Source organism: Plectropomus leopardus, chromosome 5, assembly GCF_026936395.1.
Source record: "Plectropomus leopardus strain MGB_pleo_1.0 chromosome 5, ASM2693639v1, whole genome shotgun sequence".
Classification (NCBI taxonomy): domain Eukaryota; kingdom Metazoa; phylum Chordata; class Actinopteri; order Perciformes; family Serranidae; genus Plectropomus; species Plectropomus leopardus.
Window position 1 is genome coordinate 37,875,990 of NC_142180.1, and position 27,426 is coordinate 37,903,415.

Sequence of the window (27,426 nt, forward strand, 5' to 3'; positions counted from 1 at the left end):
ATAAAAAACGATGAGATGGGTTTTTTTACTGCTTGTTTGGGGTTTTATTGAAGAGAAAGATCTTTCTGACACCAATAAAATGTAAACTAAGGTCTGTTAGAGATCACAGTCTCACCATCATTTAAACCAGGTTGAAAAGGTTATTTTTGGTTTTATCTTTTCAGAATCAGAAAAAAATTCTATTTAGACTTTTAATTTGTGTTTAACATGTCTCATAAACTTGCTGTTACAGTTTTCACTCACCGATTCAGAGATTATAGTCGTTGTGCAATGCTGTGCTTTTACAGATTATTTGAAACTTGGAGCGACATCACTTTTCGTGCTACTTTCAGATGAAAACTCTGAACAAACTGGTGTTATTTCTTTCAAAAACGTGGAAAAAAAGGCAATGAGCACCTTTGTAAGAAATGTTCCTCAAAGTGCAAGAAATGAATACATTTAAACATTTATTTAAAAAAAACAGGCTAGAGAAAATGAAAAGGTTAACTGCATTTACAATGATCCTGATTACATATTTAAAATTATGTTACATAAATATTACTTTTTTTTTGCCTTGTTTGTTTGTTTTTACCTTCTTTTATTTTTTTACTTTTCAGTTCAGTTCAGTTCTGAACTTTTATTGTCCCTCAAGAGGAAATCTGGTCTGCAGATTGGCGCCACAAACAATTTAAAATACAATAAACACATAGCACATAGAGCATCAAAGCGGCACACAACCCGATCAACAATCAAATTTGATGTTCAAATGTCAAATAAAGTCAACAAAAGGTGTCATTAAAAGGAGCGCGCTCAGTCAACCACCGAAAACTGCAATAAAAACATGGAAATGTCGATAAAAGGAAGCGATCACGGTCATTTACAACCATTGAAAGTGCCACAGAAACTGTGCACTAAGAATTCTGCAATTTCAGTGGGTTAAATTCTTGTACTTTTTTACTAATTTCTTGCTAATTTCTCGGTCATTTTTTTTCTGGCACTGCTCATTACATTCTTCCAATGTTTTAAAAAGGAATTAAGCCAATTTTCTCAGGTGTGAAAGGGTTAATGTTGTCATTGAGCCTTTGTTTACTGTAGATCGACATTTCCTGTTCCTTATTTAAACACTTCCTGTTTTGTGAAGATGAGGCTGGAAGAGGGGAAGTGATGCTGCGTCCTACGTGAGGCCGGACTTTGTCTTCTAGCAAACTAGTTGGTTCAAAGTGAAATCATCGCTGCGCTGGCCGGCCGCACTCGAAGGTAGGCTCAAACTGCACCCAGTTGTCGATATGAAAAGGGACAGAAATATTTATGTGGAGAATGAACGAAACTTACAGTTTACAGCCACACTGAGGACGAGTGGAGGTTTGAGCTAAACGCTAATGCAGACAATAACAATACTAACATCCGACTGTAAGGAAGTATAATGTTTGAAACCTTCACGCATGCTTATATTTGCTAATTAATACTTTTACAACTTTTTTCCTGCCGGGAAGATGGCCGTTCACTAAAACTGGTCTGTCTCTGCAGTAGAGAGCTCACCACAAAGACTTTATTTAAATAATTCAAAAATAAATCATTTTATCAAACAATTATGATTTGACTGATGAGCTGTGCTGCAATAATTTCTGGTGATCGTTGGTTCGAAATAGTGTTCAAATACAAGTCTACATCTCCTTCTGGTGTTAACTCTTTGAAACCTGAAAAAATATTAACTTTCTTTTAAAAACATGGGAAGAAGTGAAAGAGCAGTGAAGAAAAAAAATGGTCAAAAACTTATCAAGAAATTAGCAAAAAGTACAAAAAAATCCCCTGAAAATTAAAAAAAACATGAAAGAAAGAAAAACAAAGAGAAAAAAACAAAAAGAAAGAAAAAACAGACTTGGAAAAAAAACTTCCATAAATTTTAATTCAATAACATAATTTTAAATATGTAATTCTGGTAATTCCAAGTTTTTTTCTGGCTCTTGTCTTTTTTGCTCTTGTATTTTTTATTTTTTTTTTAAAGAAATCAAACCACTTTGCAGATTGTTGAAAGGTTTAAACGCTTGTTAAAGACGTCTGAAACCAGCAAAAAAGAAATGAAGCTGATCCAGGTTTCAAAGGGTTAACGTGATATGTATCTCGATGCATCATTTGGATGATATCTGGATTTTGCATGTTTGCCATTTTGGCCCTTCAGCCTTTTTATGCTGTTTTTGTTTGTTTGTTTCGTTTTTAGTTGATGTAAGATGAGCGAGTCCAGCACTGAGTCGCCCCCTGACATTGAAACGTGGACCAAAGAGGACGTCCAACACTGGCTGCTGACAGAGGTCAAAGTCGATCAGAGTTGCGCCGACACGTTCATGAAGGAGGACGTGTCTGGACGATATCTGGTTGACTTTGAGAAGAGAGAACTATTAGGCATAGGAATAAAACACGGCCCTGCGGTCAAAATCACATCTCATCTAAAAAGACTCAAAGAGGGATCTCAGTTTGAACCACAGTCCCCAGCGGACGTGGAAAGCTGGACAAAGGAGGAGGTGGCCCGGTGGTTACTGCAGAGCGTGAAGGTGGACGATAAAAAAGCAGAACGGTTCAAAGAGGAAGATGTGTCCGGAGATTGTCTCGTTTGCTTCGACAAGCAGGATTTTCTGGATCTGGAGCTGAAAAAGGGCCCCGCTGTCAAGATCATGAAAGAGCTCGACCGACTGAAAAAGGAAGAGTCGCCGCCGCAGCCCGTCAGCCGCCCCTTCAGATGGTCCCTAAGGGCCAAAAATAAGCAAGAAAGCAAGAAGATCAAAGCGCAGCTGCAGGAGACAAAGTGGAGAGAAACTGCTGAGGTAAAACTTCAGTGCAGTTTGTTCAACTCTCTGTTGTTATATTTATATTTCACGTGAAAGAATAAAAATGATTGTCCAGAATCATCTGCGTCCCAGGGCACCATGTCCTGTGGCCGCAGGTTTGATTCCTGCGGCCACAGGACATGGTGTCAGATTCATATACATATATATATAATTAATTGAAATTAATGCATTAATCACATTTTGCTGTGAAAGTATTTTTAAAAATTCATTTCACATTTATAAGCACAAATTTCACCCTTTCATGCAGCTCCTGCATTGTCAACAGCAATACACTATGACTGGAAATATTTCAAAATAAAATGCCTTGTGTCAACAACTGATGTGACTCTGTCAACTGAGATGTTGTCAGAGGACTTTTATTTTGAAAGGGGAGCAGGACAGGTTGAGTAAACGGAGGTTTTTCTCAGAGGTATTTCCTCATCTCTGTTGCACATACAGACTTTTTGAGGTAAAAGGTGGTAAAAAGTCAATATAATCATAAAAACACGATGTTCACTGTCTGTTTCTGCTGACAACCACACGCAGCACGCGGGAAACGTTTCTCTCGCTGTGCTGCAGTTGACAGGAAGCTGAGACGCTCCTGAGCCGCTAACACGGCGCCGCTGCTACATGCTTTGAGTTGAGAAGATATTTCAGGGCCTCTTCAGACATTTCCTGCCAAATTTGTGATGATCGGTGTAACGGTGATGGAGTTAGCTCTATTTATGGACCCCGCCACGCCCCCTCTAAAATTAATTGATCAATATCTTCAAAACACAATGAGATATCAACAAGCTTTTAATAACATCTGAAAAGCTTCGTCCAATGATGATCCACAGAACGTTTTGTTCCAAACTGAGTCAACGGTTCAGGAGGAGATGCCAAAAAAAGTTTTTCCAAACATTCAGAAAATGTTACCTTGGTCTCTTAGTGGCAGGAGTGTTTGTTTTTTTTTCATCTCTAATTTTTAGGGCCTTAATTTTAGTGCCCGCATCCGGCCAGCTGGTGTTATATTTATGGGCAGCACTTGCACACAGCCTCCAATCACTGGTGTGAACTTCACTCTGGCAATCTTTTCAATCCAGGTCAGACTTTAATATTTTATTTTCTAATTTTGAATCTCTTTTGCAGAGTCCTGCCCCGCTGATCAAAACCACCTTAGATAAACTTTCTACAGATGATCGCAGGTCTTTTTATTTCCAGCTAAGATATTACACCGAGTCAGGGTGCAAACCCATTCCTTGGGGCAAACTGGAAGGTAAGGACACCACTGACGTCGCTACGCTGGTGACTGACCACTATGGACATGATGAGGCTTTACACATCACAAAGAAAATCCTCCAAAGAATGAGTCAGCGTCAGCTTGTTTCACAGCTGGACGGAAACACGGGTAAGAAAATGACTGTACATGCAGCTGAGTGATGATTCACTGCAGCAAAGCCTTCAGATTCCTCCTGTCTGATCCGGATATTACTTTTCAAACAGCAGTTTGTTCATAAACGTATTAATTTATTCATACAGATCAAGAGAAGCTCCGTTACAAATGCTGTGACGAAGAGGAGGACACGGAGGACACAGTGAAGTCCGACTCATCGTCCTGTTCCAGATGTAAACACAAGAAAACGCAGGAGAGAAATTCTTTTAGCTTCAACATGAATGTCAAAATGACTTTGCCGTGCTGCAAATAACCAGATTTAACGTGGCGGCTGGACATTAAAAAAAGGCTAAACATTTATTTAACTGATTTTTAACTCACTGATGTTTTTTGGCACCAAAATCTCTCCGAGTCAGTCCCACCGCTGTCCATGTGGTTGCTGTTTTGCACAATTTTGTTGTTTGCTGACTGAAAGAGAAGAGGAAGATAAGATTTAGTTTTTTTACTTAGCCGTTTGGGGTGACATCTTTCCCAAAATGTCCTGAAAATGCAAATGTAAGGTGAGCTAAATTAATGCAAATAAATGCTATCAAGTTGCTTTCACCATGGTTTAAAACAAGATTGAAACTTTTTGTTCTCCATCGTTTTAACTCTTTAAAACCTGGGTTGACATCAGTTTTCTTGTGCTGGGTTCAGATGCCTTTCACAAGTATTTAAATATTTGAATCCTCGCCAAATTACTTAATTTATTTCAAACCAGTTTTACTAGTAACTAGTACTATGCTGCGCTTTATTATTATTAATAAGCTTTAGTTCACAGTGAATCATCATTTTCTGTTCCTCATCAAAACAAATGACATTTCCTGTTTTGTTGTGTTGAGGGACTTCAAGATAAGGGAAGTGATTCTGCCTCCTGAGGGGCCGGAGCCGTACGGGCCTTTCCCGAACTTTCCGCTGTACGCCCTCTCCGTTCCTGACGATCACCTCTGTCAGTCCAAAACTCATAATTGTCCTTTTTTTGCTGGTGGGCAGTGGCAGCTGACGTGATGAAAATGTCAGTTCGGAGCCAAAACTCCGTCTTTTCTTGCACCCAACAACACAACAAGACGACATTTTAAGCCTCCTATGTAGCTTACAAATCTGTGGACGATTCTTGATAATATTTGATATTTATGATCAGGACGTATGTTGGTTTAAAAAATAACTCAGTTAAAGTATAAAATTACACTAATGTATAATATTTTTCTGTAAAAATACACAAAAAATATTATGTACAAAACTCAGTGCTGCTGCTAATGACTGACATATCCCAGGATGTGGTGATAAAAAATGCCTGATTTTGAAAGGTGCATTTTGTGCGCAGAGCAATACAAGTTTGTGTGATATCAAAGTTGGCTCTAAAGGGTTAATGTTAAGTAACTAAAGCTTTAAAAGTCAATTTAGTGATGGAAAAAGTGCATCATATCTCCCAGAGAGTGGCGTAAAAGTATAAAGTCGCATAAAATGCAAATACTCAAGTTAATTACCTCAAAACTGTGCTGAGGAACAGAAGCTGAGTGAACGTACTTTCCCGTTACATCACAGCAAACGTGAGACTGGTGTGTGCTGGCTGCTCTGCATCCCTGAGAGAAACAAAATCACCAAACAGTCAGATGGGCAACGTGCAAGTGCAGTAATATCACTCGTGTGTGCTTCAGACTGATGTTACACCAGCTAATTTTAAAAATTAAAAATGCATAGGGATTGGTACAGTTAAGACTTGACAGTAACTTTAAAATGAATAATAAAAACTTACCTCAGAGGCAGAAAATGCTCTCCTTCCACATTTGATCACAAAGCCAGAACTTTGTATGATTTTTAAGTTGACTATGATCTGCATTTTCCGCACATTTCAGACGCCTTTCACAATTATTTAAACCTCTGAACCCTGAACAAACATGGGAAAAACTCAGTGAGCAATTTGGCGAGGAATGTTTGGCAAAACGCAAGAAATTAGTAGATTTACAAAGTTGGTTTTTTTTTTTAAAAAAAAAAAAAAAGCTAGGTGAAAAGGTCAAGAGAACTGTATTGCTTATTATCATAAAATGTTTACAATTATTTTACAGAATTATCAGACAATTAATTTTAATTAATTTTAATTTAATTTTAATTACAGAATTATGTTTATTTCCAGATCATTTTTCTTTCTTTTTTGGTAAAAAAAAAAATCAAATCCTGTTTTTTGTAGTTTTTTTGTTTACAAATTTTCAGGTACTTTTCTTGTTCATTTCTTCCCAGGTTACTCTTTGCCTTCTCCCCGTGTTTTTGAAAGAAATCCAACCATTTTGCCCAGATTTCAAAGGGTTAAACGTGCATAAAAACTCGTCAAACTGCTGATCCTCATCTAAAGTTACGACTCATATTTCCATATGTGCAGCGATCTTTATTATGACAAAAATATGAAAACTAATGTACAGAGCAGCATCGGTGCGTATCTTTAAATATGACTTAACTCGGTGTTCACAGAGCTCGTCACGACAGCGGCGGGTAAATATGAGTCTCTCAGTGAGTGTGAGCCGGCGACGAACAGATGAATGTGTGTTGGGTTTCAGGGGAGCAACTTGTGGAGATCCAGCTTCGGGGGTTTTCGACCAACACGCAGTCCGAGCCAACGTTGGACTCGCCACGGCCCGGCGGCGCCCCCCTCAGCCGGGAGAAGGACACCGAGCGACCGTCAGCCCACATCCAGCGACCCGGACCTCCAGACAGACCTGAGACACAAGAGTCCCATCGTTCACGTGCTGCTTCTAAACAAATCTTAAGAACCGTAATTTGGAATTTGGGAAGTAATTTGAACATTAAAATAATAATAAATAATAAAAAATAAATAATAAATAATAAATAATAAATAATAAATAATAAATAATAAAAACTTTAAAAAACAACTAAAAATAATAACATAATAATTATAATAATTTAATATAATAACTAGAAAAAAATCATTGTCAGAAAAAAATACGTATAAAAACATTATAAATCATCACCAATCAATCAAGTTGTGTGTCACCATAAAATCAGACCAAACATGCCGGCTTGAAAAGGTGCGTTATCACATTGGTTTTGAAGGTTAAAAAGGTGTCAATATTGCAGAGGGTTAACCCTTTAACACCTGAATCAACATCAGGTTTCTTGTGATCTGCATTTAGAGACCATTCCATTTAGAAGCCATTTCTTGTTTAGCTGCTCTTTACCCTTTTTCCACGTTTTTGAAAAAGAAAATAAGGCCGATTTGCTACAGTGTCAAAGGGTTAAGTGCACGTTTTGGATGCATCTCTCAAAGAAGGAAAAAAAGAGCCACTTACCGATCCAAAACGGCTTCCTCCCTGCAAACTTCCACAGCCAGGTCATGTCTCTCCTGGAGCGCACGCTGGTCAGGCTGCTGTTAAAGCTGAAAATGTTGAAGGAATCACAGTCAGACACATCGAAAGCTGCGTTCACACAAACAAATACAACTTTAGCAAACTCAGGTTTAGACTTCAGCTTATAATAAACTTCTGTGGCAGATTAAACTGATTTCTGCCCCTCTGATGACGAAAAGTTTGGTTCAGACTTTCAGGTGTAAAAAAAAAAAAAATGAGCCGTCATATGAAGAAAAAATGGCCAAATTCAGAAAATCTGCAGCTCTCCAAAATCTGGCAGGAAAGTCATTTCCATCGCTTCTATGGACTTCAGTTTTTGAGCCACAGTGAAGGCCAAAATGAGTCCTGAGACAGTGAGGCTTCTTTAGACTTGTTTTTAACAGAGAAGATTTCTGAAAAAGCTGCGCCTCCTTCTGGCCTGTTAACCCCTTGAAACCTGAACAAACTGGTTTGATTTCTCTCCAACGTGAAGAAAAGGACATAAGCAACTAAGAATCTGCCCACAAATTAGCAAGAAATTAATAAAAAGCAACAAGAAAGTTTCCTGAAAATAAACAAAAAAGTAAAAGTATTAAAATAAGTGCTGAAAATAAAAAATACATGTATATATTTATACAGTTTTCCACAACATGACTTTAATTCTAAAATTATAGTAATTATAAATAAAGTGGATGTTTTTTCTCTAGCTTTTTGTAATGCTCAATAACTTGTGATTTGTGTGTGTGTGTTATTCACAGCAGCGAGCAGGTCCTCTCGGCGCTGGCCCAGCTGGCCACAGACGAGCCCACGATGTAACAGCGTCTCCTGTAGTGAGTCCAGCCGTCGGGACAGGAGCTGCTCACCGACTTCCCCGTCTGACGAGACAAAGAGAGAAAAATCGCATATTTTAAAGGTCCAAACCTCTCTGTCATCAACTCAAACACAACCAGCTGGGACAACTTCATATTTGTATTTGCTTTGTATTTTTACCAAGAGGACAATTAAGTTTTAATCTATAAAAATTCATCAGAATTTATTTTCAAATTAAATGTGAACCTGTAAAGTAACTAAAATTATTAATAAATGCAGTGAAGAAAGCACAGGTGCATCTCCAAAAAATAGAATATTGTGGAAAAAGTTCAAGAATTTCCATCAGTTATTTAGGAAAGTGAAATTTTAATATATTCTAGACTCATTACATAAAGCACTTTTCTGCTTTAATTTTAATCATTATTTAGATGTGAGTAAATGTATTTTCTTTTTTTGGAAAGTCAGGTCTTGAGGGTCGATTATTGTAGATTTAGTTCACGTTATAATAGAAAATGTGTGCGTGTGTGTGTGTGTGTGTACCTTGCGCTGGCGTAGCTCCGGGTGTTGTCGGGGTTCGGGATGATCCATCTGAGGAGGATCTCCGACTGCAAAGTCCTGCAGGAGGCGACTGTGAGGCGGCGAGCTCCACCCGGCATCACCCGGCTTCAGCTCCTCCAGCCGGAGAGGAGTCAGACTGTGGAACTGAGGGAGGACCAGGCAGACATCAGACCGTGTGTGTGTGTGTGTGTGTGTGTGTGTGTGTGTGTGTGTGTGTGTGTGTGTGTGTGTGTGTGTGTGTGTGTGTGTGTGTGTGTGTGTAACCTGACACTGAGTCTTACCGTCCACACTCTCTCCTCAGCCCTCCTCTCTCCTGACAGATGGACCTGAAAAGCAGCTCAAAGGTCAAACACTAAAATATCGGCATTTTACAGAAGATTCACATTTAAACTAAATAACTAATTAAGTACATTTAACTCCTGAAACCCTCCACGCGTGTGCAGCGCATGACGGCAACCTCGGCGATCTGCAGCGTGTTTGACGCCCGCTGTGTTCACGCTGACGCCGCTGCAGCTGTGACGCCTCTGCAGAGCTCCTGAGTTCAACAGTTACAACACGATCCTGTAAGAGGTACGTTTCTGTAACTTTTGGACAGTTTCGCACTTATTTTGAGCTGTCTTCAGTTTCTCATTGATTTCTCTCTCTGTTTTTGCGAGGTATCAAAACTACTTTGTTCAGGTTTCAAAGGGTTAAATCAGCTGGTGGATAATTCAGCTCTCAGTAAAAACCTCCTGAACGTCTGAATATTAAGGTAAAAAAAAAAAAACGCCCATTGCTTAACGGGGTCGGTGAAACGTTTGTTTCAGATCTTTTCTGGAGGGAAAGGAAATAACCAACTTGGCAAGAAAAGTTCCACAAATTGCAAGAAATTTGTAAATGATGACAAAGCAATTACCAGAAAATTAGCTTTGAAAAAAACACTCACCTTTAATCCTCCATGTCTGACCCGGTGTCCAGTGCTCCCGGTGCTCCCGGTGCTCCCGGTGCTCCCAGTGCTCCCGGTGCTCCCGGTGCTCCCGGTGCCGGCCCCTGGCAGCAGCCTGCTGTGCTGGCGGACGTGGCTGTAGCTGCCGGGGGCCGCCTGGTCCTGTGGTTCCCCCTCTGCGTAGTCCAGGTAGTGCCGGCGGTTGGGGACGTCCCCTCGCGGCGGGTGAGGCTGGTTCTCCCACAGCAGCTCCGCCTCGATGTCGGTGACGGGGTCCTCGTCCTCCTCCGGCCTGGGAGGGTCAGGGAGGCGAGGAGGAGGAGGAGGAGGAGGTGGGAGCCGCTTCTCATCGTCCTCCACCCTCAGGTCGTCTGGATCGCACCTTCCTGAGAGAAAAAAGTTAGAAAAAGGAGACAAAGAAATGCTGTAAATAGAAATATATCTAATTAAAAAAAGTCTGCTGATAATGTCGTACCTCCTCTGGGGTCGACGATCTCGACCGTAGCGGACGTCCTCTGTCCCAGAACAGCGTTTTTGGGATTCTTCAGTGTGACAGTGAAGGTCTCGTGGTTTTCCTCCAGACCGTCGTCTGTCAGGTAAATGTTCCAGGTTTTCACTCCGACTCCTAAACAGGAAACACGAGGGACAGGAATTAGCGCCTCGCTGCCGTTCAGATCTTAACCCTCGAGTAACCACAGCTGCTGAATTTATCCAAAATACTCAATGTTGTGGATGTTTCTGAGAGCAGTGCTCTCTGGGACTTGTAGTTGACTCCTCTCCTACAGTCAGAATGACTTTTGGATCTTTGCTTTTTGTTAGTGAAGGAAAGTGTCTTCGTTCAATAAAGTCAGACCTGGGTCAAACTGGATCAGGCCGGCTGAGCTGTGAGTGAAATCTCTGCCGGGTTTGGCCGATCCTTCCTCCACCTGCGCAAATCAAACACACACAAACCGAGCGCCAACTTATTCACCGAACACGTTCAATCTTATTTTAAAGTCTCAGAGTCTGACGCCGCTGCAGGAGGACGGACCTGGATGGCGACGTACGCCGGGTCGACGCTCCTCCCGCTGCGTTGGATCTGGATCTGAAGGGTCCCCGCCGTCTCACAGGTTCTGTAGCAGGTCGCCGACAGCTCCACCCGAGACCAGGACAGCTCGAGTCTGCAGGAGACACGCAGCTGAATCCTCCGAACCGCTCACACTGTCTCCTTTCAATTACTGTTCAACCATCCAATCTTTCACCAAAAATCAAAGATTAGGAAATGCAGATTTATCAGATTTCTTCTGTCTTTAATTATCGACTCAAGACCCCTCAGATCAACTTGGAGACCTTTTAGAGGGGCCCGGCCCCCAGGTTGGGAGCCACTGGACTAAACTACCTTGCAGTATAAAAACTTGTTAAGATGAGCTCCACCTGCACCAAAATGAAAAAGTAAAAAGTAATTTAATGTTTATATTCTAATGTTTTAATAATTTCTTTTCCACACCGAGCTTCTTTTGTTTAACTCACTGAAATCTGAGCAAGTTGTCTTGATTTGTTCCAAAAACATGGGAAGAAGGTGATGAGCAATTTGAGAGAAAATCACCCAAAAATTAGCATGAAATTAGAAAAAAATTACAATAAAAATTATGAAAATTTGCAAAAAAAAAGTAGAAAAAAGGAGATGACTTGAGGAAAAAAGCTTAACAATAACAATTCTGCAACAATTTTTAATATATAATTATGATAATTACTAATTACTAATTTTAGGGGCATCTTTCCCACTATTATTTGTAACGATTTCCTAAATCCATTATTTTTTTTCTGCGATTTGTTGATATTTCTTATCAAATTGTTCACTGTGCAGAAAAACAGTCGAACTCTCTGAGGTGACTCTCACCCCTTAAAGGAGCAAAATGGTTTAGTCCGCCCCTCGCTGGGATTTGTCTCTACAGGTGCAGCTCAAAAAATTTAAATATCGTGAAAAAGTTTAATTTTCTTTGTAATTTAATTCAAAAAGGTAAACTTTTATATATTGTATATTCATTTTACTCTTTTTTAAAACATTTTTCCAGCTTTAAAGCCACATTATTAAAATTAAAATATAAAAATGCCTCAAAAACATTTGGGTTTTGTCTTATTAGTGGCAATAGCCTGGTTTCCTGTGCTGTCGTCAGTCGGATCATTCCTCCTACAAACCCACATTTCGGGCAGCAGGCTGTTTCCCGCCGGGTCCGTGAGGCGGAACTGGAAGCTGTCGGCCGTCACCTCCACGTCGGCCGGGAGCACGAACACCACGGCACGGCGGTCCACGTCCCGCTGGGTGAAACGTCCTCTGATGTAAGCTCCTGGCAGGACGGCAAGTTTCATCCAACTGAGCACATCGTATGTATCCGTCACTGCAGCTTTAACCCTTTAACCCTGGATCTGCAGCTGCCTTCTTGTGCAGCGTTAAGTTTTAAAACCTTTGAGACCCGAACAAACTGCTTCAGTTTCTTTAAACGTGGGAAAAAAAATCAATGAGCAAACTGAAAAATCCTTTTTCAAGTCCTAAAAAAATAAATAAGAAAATTCTTTTTTTTCCAGTTTTCTTTTTTCGTTGACCTTTTTGGCTTATTTTTTTTAAGTTACTTTTTGGTAACTTCTAACTAATTTCTTGCTCATTTTTAGGTCATTTCTTCAGTTGCTCATTGCCTTCTTCCCATTTTTGAAAGACATCAAAGCGATTCTGGTTTCAAAGGGTTAAAGGGATAGTTCAGATTCTTGCATGAGACATTTATCCACAGTCAGTGTGTTACATACAGTGTGTGTGTGTGTGTGTGTGTGTCAGTCGGCAGGACTCCAGTTTGGAGAAGCGACGCAGAAGTTGAGTGATGTGCTGCTGCGGACGAGTCAGTGACAAAACAGATTTTAGCTGCCCAAAAAAAGTCTACAGGTTAAGCATACGCTATATTTACAGTATTTTTACCACATTAATTCTCTGTCAGAGAGCCATTTCCAGCTGACGTTAACAGTTTCAGTTCCTCATCTCGGCTCTCATCAAAGCCAAAGTCAAAGTTTTTCTGGGTCTTTTTATGAGGTCGGTATGAACTGTTTTGAAAAGGGTTTGAAAAAAGTGTGAAAACAATGAAAACGTGTCAAAAACATTAATAAGAGGCGACTTATTCAGCGCTGAGAGGATGACGAGGATCAAGTGGATCCCAGTTTCTTTTATCGTTTCTCAGCAATCAAGAAAAACTGTAAAATCTTCGCTCAGTTTCGCTTCGCTTCTCCAAACCGGCATCACGCTGACGGACATCTGCTGCACAGCTGCATCCCAAAAAAACAGAATATCCTGAAAAAGTTCATTTTTCAAAGTAATGTAATTTAAAAGGTAAACTTTCATAACTTGTATATTCATTATACTTGAATGAAAATATTTTAAGCCTTTTTTTGTTTTACTTTTGATGATTATGTCTTATAGCTCACGAGAATCAGAAATCCAGTTTCTCAGATCATTAGATTATTTCCTAAAATCATTCAAAAAGTGATTTACAGCACAGAAATGTCCAACAATGAAAGTCTCTTCATCATATCCTCAGGGTGCTTTGATAGCGGCTCTCAGATCATCTGTATTTTTGGGTTTCTAATATTTTGATTTTTTTCTCTTTTTTTTTGCATTTTTCTCACTGTCGGCCATATTAGTAAAATTAAAACAGAAAAATGCTTCAACATTCTGGTTTCTGTAATGAGTCCAGAATATACTAAAATTTCACCTTCCTAAATAACTGATGGAAAATCTTGAACTTTTTCATATTAGTTAGATTTTCTAAGATGCACCTGGACACTCATTTCATTTCACGCATTTCTTCTTAAACCACGTTTAAGAAAAATGACAAATAAATCTACCGTGTACCCTGATTCAAGGTAACCTCATAAAACTCCACTCTGACCCCAAAATATCTCTTTAAAGCAGCAGACGGCGTACCTGTGAGAGCGTTCTCCAGGTAGCCGAAGAGCGGCGGCCTGGTGATGGAGAACTCGAGCTCCTCCGTGTTGCTGTCGGGGTCGGAGGCCTGCAGGTGTTTGGAGGTGATGAAGATGCCGTAACGCCCGGCGCCCAGATCCACCACGGTGCTGGGACTCCGCCTGGTGGTCAGACTGGGAGGCGTCCTGTCCACCCGATCCACCTGAACACAGCAGGAGGACTTTCATTACAAAATGTTCAGTGCAGCAAGAATACAGCTGCATCCCCAAAAAATTAGAATATTGTGAAAAATTCAAAGATTTCCATCAGTTATTTAAGAAAGCAAAATTTTGATATATTCTAAGACTCACTACATAAACCAAATGTTCAAGCATTTTTCTGTTTTAATTTTGTGGCTTAAAGCTAGAAAGATGTGAAAAAAGAAAGTAAAAATGACTACACAACACATTAAAGTTTTGAATTAAATTACAAAGAAAATTAAACTTTTTCATGGTACTGTAATTTTTTGAGCTGCAGCTGTGGAGTCAGACAGTGTGAGTTATTCTGTTTGGGGGGTTTTTATATCAAAGAAGCAAAGTTTCACTAAATTACATTTACTGCACAGCTGCACCTGAATTCAGAGGTACTTTTTCACAAAAGACGGACAAAACTGTCCTGCTGCCTCTGCGAGACGCTCGGCAGCAGGACGTCAAACAGACAGAGGAGGAAGCGTCAGAGGCGCAGCTCTCCGTTTGGGCCGCTGGATGTCGCCGCGGTCACATGTTGGAATCAGCTGAGAGAAAAACTCAACATCACTAAACATGACGCTCACATGTGGTTTCAGTTTCTGTTTCCCTCCTCCTCTTTCTCTGAGCTTAATTAAGTTTCCCCTTTTCTCAAATTCTTAAATTATCACCATCTTTCACTGTTACTTTGAACTGTTATCATTATAATTATTGTTGTTATTTTGTTATTATTATTATTTTGTAAATGCAGAGATGATTACAAAATAATTATATTATAATAAATAACAAAAAATACAATAATAATTATTATTATCATTATTCCTTCACATTTTCTGACAAAACTTCGAATTTTTACAAAATATTCATAAACCTTTGAATACATATAAACAGAATGAGCTTTAACACACACAAACAAACTAAAATCTTTTCACGTTCACAGAAACACACAAAGAAACAATATACACATAGTGTACACACACACACACACACACACACACACACACACACACACACACACACAAATAATACCAAACACATCATCCAATCACAAACAGCCTCCAGTTTCTCAGAGTCTCAGGACAGCGTGTTAGCCACCTGGCTGCCTCTCACTCTCTCTCTCTGTGTGTGTGTGTGTGTGTGTGTGTGTGTGTGTGTGTCCTCCTCAGAGCAGGTAGCATGCAATGGGGGGCTGTTCTTGGCTCACCTGCTGCTCTCTGCTTCAAATATTTATCTGTGTATTTCGGTGGTCCAGCTGAGAGTCGACAGCAGCTCAGCGGGAGTACAAGTACTCGAGTACTTTAATATTCCCTTTTCATGCTCCGTCCTCCAACATCTCTGAGGTAAATCTCGTACTTTTTACTGCGCTACATTTGTCTGACAGCTCCCTGCAATGCTATAAAATCAGTGTCGTAACTTTTTTTCTCTCCCTCCATCCCTGAAGTACTCTATTTTTTTCACTTTAAATGTACATATCATCATTTTTTTTAAATTAATACCCATCCCTAACCGTCGCAAAGCCGGAAAACAGAATTTTTTTGTTACATAGGACAGATATAACATGAACATCATCAGCAGCAATGTTTTTTTCTCTGACTTTTAAGAGCTACGTGGCTCTCAAGAGACAGACGTGCTACAAACGTGATGACCTGACAACCTGACAGGACATAAAGGGGTTAAAATGTGCACAACCTGAAACACCTACAGCAGGAAAATGACACCGACACACTAATGCAGCGGGACGACTCATCCAGGCACAGTAGCCCTAAAATCCTGGAAATGTCCGAAAATCTAAGAAACATCCTTAAATCCTGGAAATGTCCGAAAATCCTGGAAACATCCTTAAATCCTGGAAACATCCTAACATCTAACAATGTTCTAAAATCAAAGAAAAAATCCTAAAATCTTAGAAATGTGGTAAAAACCTGGAAACATTTTAAAATCCTTAAATCCTGACACACGCTGTCTTTTACTCTAACAAGGTTTTAAATGCAGGACTTTTACTTGTAGTGGAGTATTTTCAAAGTACTCTAACTTGAGTGAAGTATCTGATTACTTTGAGCAGACAGTCGTGTTCGTGTGACGTATTTTTTTGTGTTGCTCACCTGGATGTTGAAGACAGCAGGCTCCGCCCTCAGCTGTCCAAACTCCAGGTATCCTCTGTTGTTCCCGTCGCTCGGCAGGAAGTAGAACCTGTCGATGTCCGCCGGGCTGCCCAGGTTGTGCCGGTACGCCAGGTTCAGCTCGTCCACGTCCGTCTGCGTGAACCTCAGCGGCGGTGACAGCGGGGCTCCTCTCAGCAGCAGTCTGCCGTAACGTGGCGGCTGCGTGATGACGTAGCTCAGGTTGGCGGCGGCGGTGTCGGGGTCGGTGAGCTGCAGCCGCTCCGCAGTGATGGTTTCCGTGGAGCCGTCCTGCAGCCGGAGGCCCGCGTTGTGGTGGAGGGTCGGCGGGATGCGGTCGCCATGCTCGATGGTGAAGTGGAGGGCGCCGCTGCGGGAGGAGTCGCCGTTAGTGACGACGAAACTGTCGAGACACAAATTGATTTAGTGATCAACAGATCTGACATAAAAACCGTCATCAGAGACGGGGAGTAACGTGACAAAGGTCGTTACCATAACGTAATAACACTCAACTTACAGCCCGAGGGGCCAAATCTGGCCCCTGACAGGGCCCCTGGTGGCCCCCAACCGTTTTCTAATACACAATAAAAATAAAGTGAGACTCTGTGTGTGAGCAGGTGTGTGTGTGTCTACGGGCCCTGACACACCAGCCTGACGGCGTCCTCGTCCCTGCGGCGTCTCCTGCACTTGCTGGTCCCCTTTTTTGTTCTCGCTGATTCAGCGTGCAGATCGTACGTGCTGGTTCGGTTTGTTGAGGCGACGCAGCAGGGGGCTTTCATCAAAGCACTCGCGGCGACGAAAAGTCGACTGCTGGGTCGCCTCAGGGTGCCGTGTCTCGGCCAAAAAAAGTTGCACTCGAACACAGCAGGAAGCTGCGGCCGACAGCGGAGCAGCAGGTCGGTTCCTCGCCTGCACGAGAGGACGTAACTCTCCGGACCAGCAGGCGGCGCTCAGCTGTATGACGGATTATTTGTATTGTGAACATTTCGTTTAAACGCTGCAGTTCCAAAGTCGACATAAATACTGTTTTGTTCCTTTCTGATAATTTTTGCAAAAAAAAAACGTTTTAATAAATAAGAAAACAATAAAAAGTCTCTTGATGTGCAGTTTGATTATGAAATATTTACAGTAATTAATCTCCCAACGTTCTCATGAGGAACACCGACTCCATCAATCACACACACACACACACACACACACAACAGTGACAACTGACAGCGCAGTGGACCTGAAAAATTTGGTGTGTGTGTGTGTGTGTGTGTGTGTGTGTGTGTGTGTATGTGTGTGTGTGTGTGTATGTGTGTGTGTGTGTGTGTGTGTGTGTGCATTTTGTCCTCTGTCTCAGTCCTCTGCCAACACAATCTGCCTCTAAGCCCTGCAGCTGACTAACTGCCCCGGGCCTCAGCACACCGGCCACCACACACACACACACACACACACACACACACACACACACACACACACACACATACATGCGAACATGAATAATAGGGGACTATCTAAGTGTACTATCCAAGAGGGAACCTTTATTAGCAGTCATTTTAAAAATACAAAACTAGAATTGAAAATTTACTTTTGAGGTCTTCTTTCACAATATTACTGCAAATGTGATTTTTACAATTTTTTAAAGAAATTGCCAAGAGGGGACCTGAAGCCTTGAGCTTACGCGATCTGCCTATCAAAGGGGGGGACATCCATATACTGCAGTCAAACTGGTTTATCCTGGTTCTCTCACCTATAGAGTGCTTCTTTTTCACTAAAACTTCATTTGTATCTTTAAAAATGGGTATGTAAACTTTATTGCTTGCAATATATCAACATTTTTTGTGAAAATAAATATTACAGAAATAATACTTGCCAAAGCAAAGTATATCTTTTAAAGAAGGCTCCCATAATCCTGTGAATTCAGTTTTATCTTACTATTTACTGTTAATAACTTTATTGTTGTCTTTGTTTTATATATGTATATATATATATATATATATATATATATGTATATTTAGACCAGACCAATTGTAACTACCAATGTATCACCAAAAAATTCAGAAAAATAAATCTATAAGCGAGTAACATTATACATAAAATGATCAGCAATATAATTACTTATTTTAATAAATAATATATTTATTTTAATTAGTTAATCACTATAAAATGATTTAACACAAGTCTGTGACTAATCCTTAAAAGCTGTTTGCTTCCAAAAGAAAGAAATCAAACTGTGACATGACAGATGAGCTCAGGTCCAGAGAAGTCAGTGGCGTTTCTGGATTTTGTTGAATCTGGCTTTCACTTAGCATAGTAGAGTCTTAAATTGCATTTATAGATGCAGTGATGAACTGTGTTCACTGTCAGTGGTTTTCAGTGTCCCCAAGCTCATTTTGTGATATCATGTTGGTATTTAATGCAGTGCAGCTTTATGGGTCAAAGGTCATGGCCATTCATTTTGGTTTTTAGCCTTGTCCCTTTTATGCAGAGATTTCTAAGGTTCTCTCTAAATCTTTTCATGCTATTATGGCAGATAGTTAATGGATTTGAACAGCAAATATCTTGTTTTGTAATGTATTCCTTTGTGTTCACAATAGTTTTTCAGTGATGGATGAAACACCTGTGTTTGTTAGTGTATTTAGCATTATCTAATCTAGACCCCATTCAAAGATGTTTGTTTTTTTAATGACTACAGTCTGTAACACATACTACACACACTGGCATGCAGCATTGTCACAGTGCACAGAGAGTGTGCGTGAAGTGAAAGGCACATAATAAATGTTACGATAAGTTCACAATGACACTCAGCTTTACAGGACTTTACATTCCAGTATTGTAAACTGAAACTTTTCTTTAGCACTTAAAGTTTAACTGGTATGTTAGTGTTTTTGATGGGCATTGAAATGGTGATGAGCCACCAACAACTCATCTCAAAACCATCACAACAGGATACACATCTATGAATGGGCCTTCATAAGTCAACTTCTGTTTGTACTCTTTGAACTTTGCACTCTAAAAGAAAAAAATGTCCACACTCCATTTCCTTTTGTAAGAAAACTAAAAAAGGAGTTTTAAATTAAAATTATGTAACATCAAACTTTGACTTGACCTTTAAAAATTGTTCAATTTCCAAAATACTTACCTGACCAGTTTTCACAAGTAGTGAATGTCAATCAAGTTTTCAATATACTTGTGTTCTCAGTCTGTACTTAAGAAATGCAACTTGTTTGTTGGTGCACATTACAGAAGAAGGTCCACCCTTGAGTAGGATATAATGACATGAGTCCACTGTTGGCTGGTACATAATGTCACAAGTTCCTTCTTAGATAGCACGGAGTTGACATTCACACTCAACCATGTAAAGCACATACAAACATATTTAATAATACTTGTGAAAAAATCTCATCTGAAATAATGTTACATTTCTTCTTCAAATATGATTTGTTAGTATGTTTGTGTAACAGAATATAAAGGCTCAACTTTAGTGGCTGGCTTAACCTTTATGGCTTGATACTGTATTAATGGGAAATTATGCCCCATTTCTAAAATACATACATATTATTTCTATGATCTAAGGCAGTCTAAAACATTAGTAAACATGGGCAACTCGCTCCCCATATCCAAAAACTGGAGTGCTTGTGGATGTCATGTGATATAAAGTGTAGAGTTGCTCCATTGATAAGGAAATTGTGAAAGATTTTCTAGATGACACTGAGAACAGCCAGAACAATGTTATAAGTATATGGGAACATTTTCTGTTACAGAACTGACAACACCAATATAATAAAGTTCATTTGGGTTTAAGGGATAACAAACATTCTGTTGGTCCCCAAAATTAGGCTCTCGATGAGCAGAAGGAGCAGCTCAGACTTTATACTTCATGACATTACAAGTCTGAGACTTCTTTCTCTAGTGTCTAGATCAGAGATATCACACATACTGGCTGATCCCTTGGCCATGGAAAAAACATACTGGAATTCCTACTTTAGATGTTCACCTTTACAATGAAGGGTTTCCCAGAAAGGACCAAACGATATAAAGGTCAGCAACAGTATTTGCTGATTAATCATAAAAATAGATTTATTATCAGACTTTTACTGGAAATTCCCATTAAGAGTTATTACAAGCAGGATCTCTTTTTACAATGTATGTGCGTGCTTTCAATTTATATGCATAAGAATGCAATTTCTTTGTTGATCAACATTACAGAAAAAGGGCCACACATATAGAATAAAAGCGACGTGTGGTCCCAAGTTGGCTGGTACATAATGACACAAGTTCCCTTTTGGATAGGACAGAGTGATATTCACACTCCACCATAGATTAATGAAAAGAAATAGAAAGGTGCATTTTGTAAAGAGAAAATATCTAATACAAAAAATGTATCTATTCAGTAAAGCTTCTCATTGTTTAGTAAATTGGCACCAGAAATGTTGCCATTGTAGCTTTTTAAAATAAAGGCTATAATGTGAACACACAATTATAACTTGTCTTAATATTCACTGTGACGTGACAGATGAGCTCAGGTCCGGGAAGTTGGCAGTGTTCTGGATTTTGCTGATATCTGGCTTTCACTTTGCATAGTTAAGTCTTAATTTGCATTTATAGATACAGTGATAAACTGTGTCCACTGTCAGTGGTTTTAGTGTCCCCGAGCTCATTTTGTGATATCCTTCAGTCATGTTGGTATTTAATGCAGTGCAGCTTTATGGGTCAAAGGTCATGGCCATTCATTTTTGGTTTTAGCCTTGTCTCTTTTATGTATTTCTCAAGGTCTTTTCATGCTATTATGATAGGTAATGGATTTGAACACCAAATATCTTGTTTTGTAATGTGTTCCATTGTGTTCAACATGAATAGATTTTTAGTGATGGATGAAACACCTGTGTTTGTAAGTGTATTTTAGCATTATCTAATCTAGACCCCATTCAAAGATGTTTGTTTTTTAATGACTACAGTCTATAACATATACTACACACACTGGCATGCAGTATTGTCACAGTGCACAAAGAGTGTATGCATGAGTGAAAGGCACATAATAAATAATATATGTCACGATAAGTTCACAATGACACTCAGCTTTACAGGACTTTTAAATTCCAGTATTGTGAACTAAAACCTTTCTTTAGCACTTAAAGTTTAACTGGTATGTTAGTGTTTTTGATGGGCATTGAAATGGTGATGAGCCACCAACACCTCATCTCAAAACCATCACAGCAGGATACACATCTATGAATGGGCCTTCACTAGTTATCTTCTGTTGACCCCATTCAAAGAGGTTTGTGCAACCCAGAACTAAGTTTTTATTATTGTTATATCTATTTTTTGGTTGTTTGATAACTATAGTTGGTAACACATAGAGTTGTAAATTAGTTGGCAAATACAGGGCTGGTATACAGCATTGTCACTGCGGCACAGAGAGTGTGCATGAAGGCATGTGAGATTGCTAAAATAAGTTTACATTGACACTCAGCTTTACAGGTCTTTACATTCCAGTGTTGTCAACTGAAACAACTCTTTAGCACTTAAAGTTTAACTAATGTTAATGTGTTTCTGATGGCCAATGCTAAATTTAAAATTCAGACAAACAGAGCCACTGAGAGCCAAGATGCCCTACTGCTTTAGAGGGCCACTTAATAAATAATTACCTTTCAATTATTTCAGTGATATTACATACATGTGGTTATTATGTCACTTCCCAGCAGATGTTTCTTCATGTGAAAACATGTTTAACTCCTTTTTGAATAGCTTGTAGTCAATTGTGCAATTGACGCAAATGTGGAATTCTGCTTGTATTTCTACTCTTTACCGGTTAACATTATCTTACCCAACATCCACTTGTTTAACACAAGAAAGAGGAAAAGCCATGTTTCAGTCAGATACAACATCTAGGATATGAGAAGTAAGCAACCCTGAAGCCCAATGTGTAATGTCCTCACGACCATAACGACCATCGTCAGCTAGAAGAAACCATCCCCCGCACTGCAGGGAATCAAGGCCTGACAGATTTTCACAGGCTGACTTGCAGAGAATCAAACCCCTCACCCACTGCAGGTCACTCACTTCTCAGTGGCAGCAGTCTCCACTGTTCAACACTCAAAGTTAGGATCTGAGAATCATATGGGTGCTGGTCACTCCACCTCTTCAGTGTAGAAGAAATTACATATTTTGTCCACTTCATCAACTGAAGGCCAAGTAAATATAAAAATATATCTATAAAACTGTGTGTGAATGTAATAAAGACAGATTGCTTTCTAAAGAATGCACAAAGCCATTGAATCAAATGTACATAGATCATACAGAGATGAATAACATTTTTTCACACATATGAATACTCAGCCTCTTTTAGGGATGCATCTTACTCCATAAATGTGGTAATTTTACGTGTCGGTATCATCTTTCTGAAGCTGGCAATACTGTATTATAGGCATCATTAATAATTTGTTAACTGACTGTTAATTATACTTTTGTCAATACTCCTTGATAACCAATGAAGAAATGATAACTAATTAACTTTACCCATTATAAGTAATGTTATAGATTGTTATTTTATTAGTCAAATACCAAGACTTATACAGTCTTGTATAAATACATAAACTAAGTATTAATGGTTTCCAACTAATTTGTAAACCTTCGTAAAAACAAAAAAAGTAAATTATACAATATAAATATCTCTTGGATAGATAGACCAAATATTTATAACACTTTGTTAACTATTAATAGTTGGTTTGAAAACTGTTTATAAACATTGTTTGGATGGTTTCTATAAAGTTGCAACTGCTAATGGTAATAAACTGTTAAACTGTTAACAAATACCATGTAGCAGATCTTGAAATACTATTTGAAGACCATTATAAAGTTGCAGTTGCTATTTAAATCTTTTGAGTCACTTAATAAATAATGTCTTTCTAAGCACTTTGTAAGGTATACATACATGTTTGCCTCTTCATTAAATTTTAATAGGTTACAAAAGTTGCAAAACAACAATAACCCACTACATTTATCTTTGGCTCAAAGTTGCATGTCAACATTGACTTTCTGTTCATATATGTGTTTAAAATGATAATCACACAATCAGGACACAAACATGTACTCTTTATGTAGTCAACTTATAAAACATTTAAAAGGGCCAAATTAGTTTTACTCCATACAATCAATAACCATTGACAACATTTTAACTATCTAAATAATGTTTGTAGATGCTTTACAGAGTATCTAATTCTGTAGTATTGTTTTACCTCTTTAGTTAAAACAGAACCTTTTATTATAATTAGAATAATGAAATGTAAACTTGAGGCAATAACCTGTGCAACATCAAAATGGTATGTCATGAAATAACAGATGTAATCATTAGGTAACTGAATATGTTCAACTACTTAAATATCCATAATAGTACAAGTTTTGAAAAAAAAAAAAAAAACAGTATTTAAAATGGGAATTAAAGTGGAGAATTGTATGCCTACTCCATTACAATTTCAGGGGTGTTCTTCCCAATAATCCAGGGATGTTGTACTAACCAAGATAAGCAGTGTGTGCTACTTGTTAAACCCAGGATGGGGGAATAAGCCACGTTTCAGTCAGTCTAAATCAGATACAGCATCTTGGATATGAGAAGTTAGCAACCCCTTAGCTCAATGTGTCATGTGCTAACGACCATCGTCAGCTAGAAGAAACCATCCCCGCGACTGCAGGGAATCAAGGCCTGACAGATTTTCACAGACTGACTTGCACAGAGTCAAACCCCTCACTCACTGCAGGTCACTCACTTCTCAGTGGCAGCAGTCTCCACTGTTCAACATTCAAAGTTAGGATCTGAGAATCATATGGGTGCTGGTCACTCCACCTCTTCAGTGTAGAGGAAATTACATATTTTTGTCAGCTTCATCAACTGAAGGCTCATAAATCTAACAATATCTATAACACCATGTGATTGCTACTTAATAATGCAGAGCACCACTGAATCAAATGTTTAACATCTTAGAGAGATGAAACAACAATTTTTTCACAAACAAATGAATATTTAACCTCCTTTAGGATGGCATTTCGCTCCATATATGTGCTTGTAATTTTACATGTCAGTGTCATCTTTCCTATGCTGGTTGTTAACAGACTGTTAATTTCACTTTTGTCAATACTACTTGATAACTAATAAAATAAATTGCAACTACTGATGGTAGTGCAGCTGATACACTGATACACTACTGATGGTATATTGTTAAACTGTTAAAAATACCATGTAGTGGATCTTGACATATATATTTGGGAGGCCATTTTAAAGTTGCATTTGCTGTTTTAAATCTTACAGTCACTTAAAAATGCTTTGTTTCTCAGCGCTTGTGTTAAGCATGCATACACGTTTGCCCCCATTAAATGTTTTATAGGTTAGAAAACTATTTATTTTCATATATAAGTTCAAACTGATTTATGACCAAACCTTTTAAATTTATATCACTGCAGCTCAAATGAAAAGGGTTCAGGAGGTGAAAAATGGACTACATAAATTCAGCATTACAGATCAATAACAAAACCTATGTTACAAAACTACAATAATCCACCATGTTTTTTCTTTGGCTCAATGTTGCATTCTGACATTTTATTTCTGTTTCCTGAATATGTTTAACATGATGATCAGACGATCACTCTTACTCTTTAGTTTTGTTTTACTCCTATAGTTGAAACCAAACCTTTTATTATGATTAGAACAATTAAATGTTAACTTGGCACAATAAACTATGTAACATCACAATGGTTTGCCATGAAATTCATGTAATTATTAGGTGATTAAATATGTTCAAATATTTAACTATCCAGTAAAAAAGTACTACTTTTGTATCAGTATTCAAGCTAGTGGGAATTTGAGTGGGAGAATTATATGCCCAATCTGTAAACTTTTAGGATGTTCTTCCCAATAATCCAGAGATGTTGTACCAGCTAAAATAAGCACTGTGTGCCACTTGTTTAACCCAGGACAGGGACAGACCCATGTCTCAGGCAGTCAGAGTTGGATGTAACATTCTAGCTAATATAAATTAGCATCTCTGAAGCTTAATGTGGAATGGCCTATTGACCATCGTCAACAACAAAGAAACCAACCCCCACACTGCAGAGAATCAAGGCCTGGCACAGAGCTGCACACGCTGACCCCTCACCCTCTCCAAGTCACTCATTTCTCAGAGGCAACCTTAAAGGCACATGGGTGCTGGACACTCCACTCAGTCAATGTGGAGGATTGTTTAATGCTTACATCATAAACTAAAAACCCTTTAAGGAATTTGAAATTCTTCATATAAACCAAAACTGTGTTGAATAATAATAAGTCCCTCTGGTCACTGCAGCATGCACACAGAGAGATGGCAAATCATTTAATCCAATACAAAATGAGTAGTCAGCCTCTGTTAAAGACACAATCCATAAATGTGCTGGTAATTTTGCATGCCAGTACACCCATTTAAAAACTCTCAGTTCCCTCTCCTACAACAGAAGACTTTAAAGGTCGTACACAGCAGACAATCCAATCCAAATCTCTCAGCGTTATTTTTTTATTTTACTTGAAAGTGAATCCCTATTTTGATCCTAGTTCTGCAGTTTTTGTATTGTTGGCTGTTTTATATTTCTTTAGTTGTTTTAGTAGTTGTAGTTGTTTTGGTTTTCTTGAGATCTAGTAATGTGTATATACAATTTTGTCTGTCTAATGCAGATTTAAGATTAATTTAAAACATTGGAGAAAATATAAAACAAAAAAAAACAAAACAAAACAAGAAGTGTCATTTTGTACAGGCCAAGAGGGGACAAAGTGTGGACTGACTTTCCTTTTTTAGAATTTAAAGTTAAAGTACAGCCAAAAACCTATAGAATTTGAAATAGTTCATCTCAGCAGTTGAACAGAGGGTTTCAGAGGTTAATCATTCCTCTAACTGACTTATCCCCTGTAACTGAGACAAACTGATTGCTCACAAAACCTCCCATATTATAAATACCATTAAAGATTGCTCTAGTCATTTATATCATCATGGTTGTCAATGTTTCAACACAAGGTAAAAGGAGCACACTCTTAAACAGCAACTCAAAAACTTATTCAGGTGCACGATTCAAAAAGCAATGTCTAAAAACTAAAATGATATTTCTATCTCAATTTCCTAAAAAATAAATAATTTTATTATTACATTTTGTAAGATTATTTTCTTTGAACAATAATGCATCTAACTTCTTTCCTATTCTTGTCATTTATCCATGTTGAAATGGGAATGTCCTCTATACTATATATCTAAGATGGAACTTGTGTCATTATATACCAGCCAACAGTGGACTCATGTCACTTTATACAACTCAAGTGTGGACCTCTTTTCTGTAATGTGGAGCGACAAATAAAATGGATTCCTATAGATGGGCACACATACATTGGATTTCAACCATAACAATAAATGCCAAATTCAGCTGATTCCTGTGAATTCTGGGAGACCCTGCAATTTTGTCAAATCACTGCAACTATACAGAATTCTTAACTATTTAAACCGGTTAAAATCTGATTTTCACTGTTTGTCTGCCACAACTAATCCTCAGTTCCTCAGATGCCCTCTAAGTATTTCTGAGTGGCTCTGATGTTTTACAAAGAAGACTTTGGACCAGCAAAGCTATTTTTAAATTATTTGCTTCATTTTATGCAAATATTGGCTCTGAAAAAGGCATCATTCAATGATGATGAAACTTTATTCCTTTTTAAAAAAAAATAACATTTTGTTTTAATATTCTTTTCCCAATAGAAAAAACTTTAAATCCTCAAAAATAAAACCTAAAACTTGCATGGCATTTTTTTTGCTTGTAAAAACTGTTAAATGGAAGTTTTGAGTACGTCCATCCATATTCTCAAGTGATGCTAGCCACGCAAGATGTATGCAGATGTGCCTCGTGCTGTCTGGCTGTCTACTGACGTATAATAACAATGCCGCTGGCTCTGTCCAGCTATGTTCTCATCTCACATCATCCTGCCATGATCCAGATTGATGCAGGTATACCAAAAGCACTGACAGAGGGAATGTATTTGAAAAGTTAACAATGAGAATGGACTGGGGTAGCTCCTTTTTAAACACAGTGTCAAGCTATAAAATGGTAAAGACATCCACAACGGCTGAGCCTTTATATTCAGTTACAAAAATACATACTTACAGATCCTTTTAGAAGCAAAAAAAAATTACATGATTTAGTTTAGATATATTTACAAGTAACTTGTGTCATTATGTACCACCCAACTGTGGACCCCTGTTGCTTTATACTACACAAGTGTGGACCTCTTTTGCCTGTAGAGTAG

The 27,426-nt window shown here is 38.6% G+C and overlaps 2 protein-coding genes across 5 annotated transcripts in view; one reads left to right on the plus strand and one right to left on the minus strand.

Annotated features, from left to right (window-relative positions):
- Positions 1-1,103: 1,103 nt before the first annotated feature.
- Positions 1,104-4,779, plus strand: LOC121941070 (uncharacterized). Its single transcript, XM_042483785.2, has 4 exons — positions 1,104-1,236; positions 2,198-2,798; positions 3,933-4,191; positions 4,323-4,779. The coding sequence occupies exons 2-4, from the start codon at positions 2,208-2,210 to the stop codon at positions 4,487-4,489; spliced, it is 1,017 nt and encodes a 338-aa protein (XP_042339719.1). The 5' UTR covers positions 1,104-1,236; positions 2,198-2,207; the 3' UTR covers positions 4,490-4,779.
- Positions 4,780-6,577: 1,798 nt separating this feature from the next.
- Positions 6,578-27,426, minus strand: part of frem1b (Fras1 related extracellular matrix 1b) — a 69,081-nt gene continuing 48,232 nt past the window's right edge. For 3 of the 4 annotated variants that reach the window (XM_088078159.1, XM_088078161.1, XM_088078160.1), the window contains 12 exons: positions 16,119-16,539; positions 13,793-13,994; positions 12,029-12,173; positions 10,877-11,006; positions 10,700-10,772; positions 10,322-10,471; positions 9,847-10,232; positions 9,203-9,247; positions 8,904-9,065; positions 8,310-8,428; positions 7,518-7,603; positions 6,578-6,926 (listed from right to left, as the gene is read on the minus strand). In XM_088078159.1, the coding sequence (XP_087934285.1) occupies positions 6,718-6,926; positions 7,518-7,603; positions 8,310-8,428; positions 8,904-9,065; positions 9,203-9,247; positions 9,847-10,232; positions 10,322-10,471; positions 10,700-10,772; positions 10,877-11,006; positions 12,029-12,173; positions 13,793-13,994; positions 16,119-16,539 (2,128 nt within the window). In that variant the 3' untranslated portion in view covers positions 6,578-6,717. The remainder of the gene's footprint in view (positions 6,927-7,517; positions 7,604-8,309; positions 8,429-8,903; positions 9,066-9,202; positions 9,248-9,846; positions 10,233-10,321; positions 10,472-10,699; positions 10,773-10,876; positions 11,007-12,028; positions 12,174-13,792; positions 13,995-16,118; positions 16,540-27,426) is intronic. The other variant, XM_088078162.1, reaches the window with a different exon arrangement.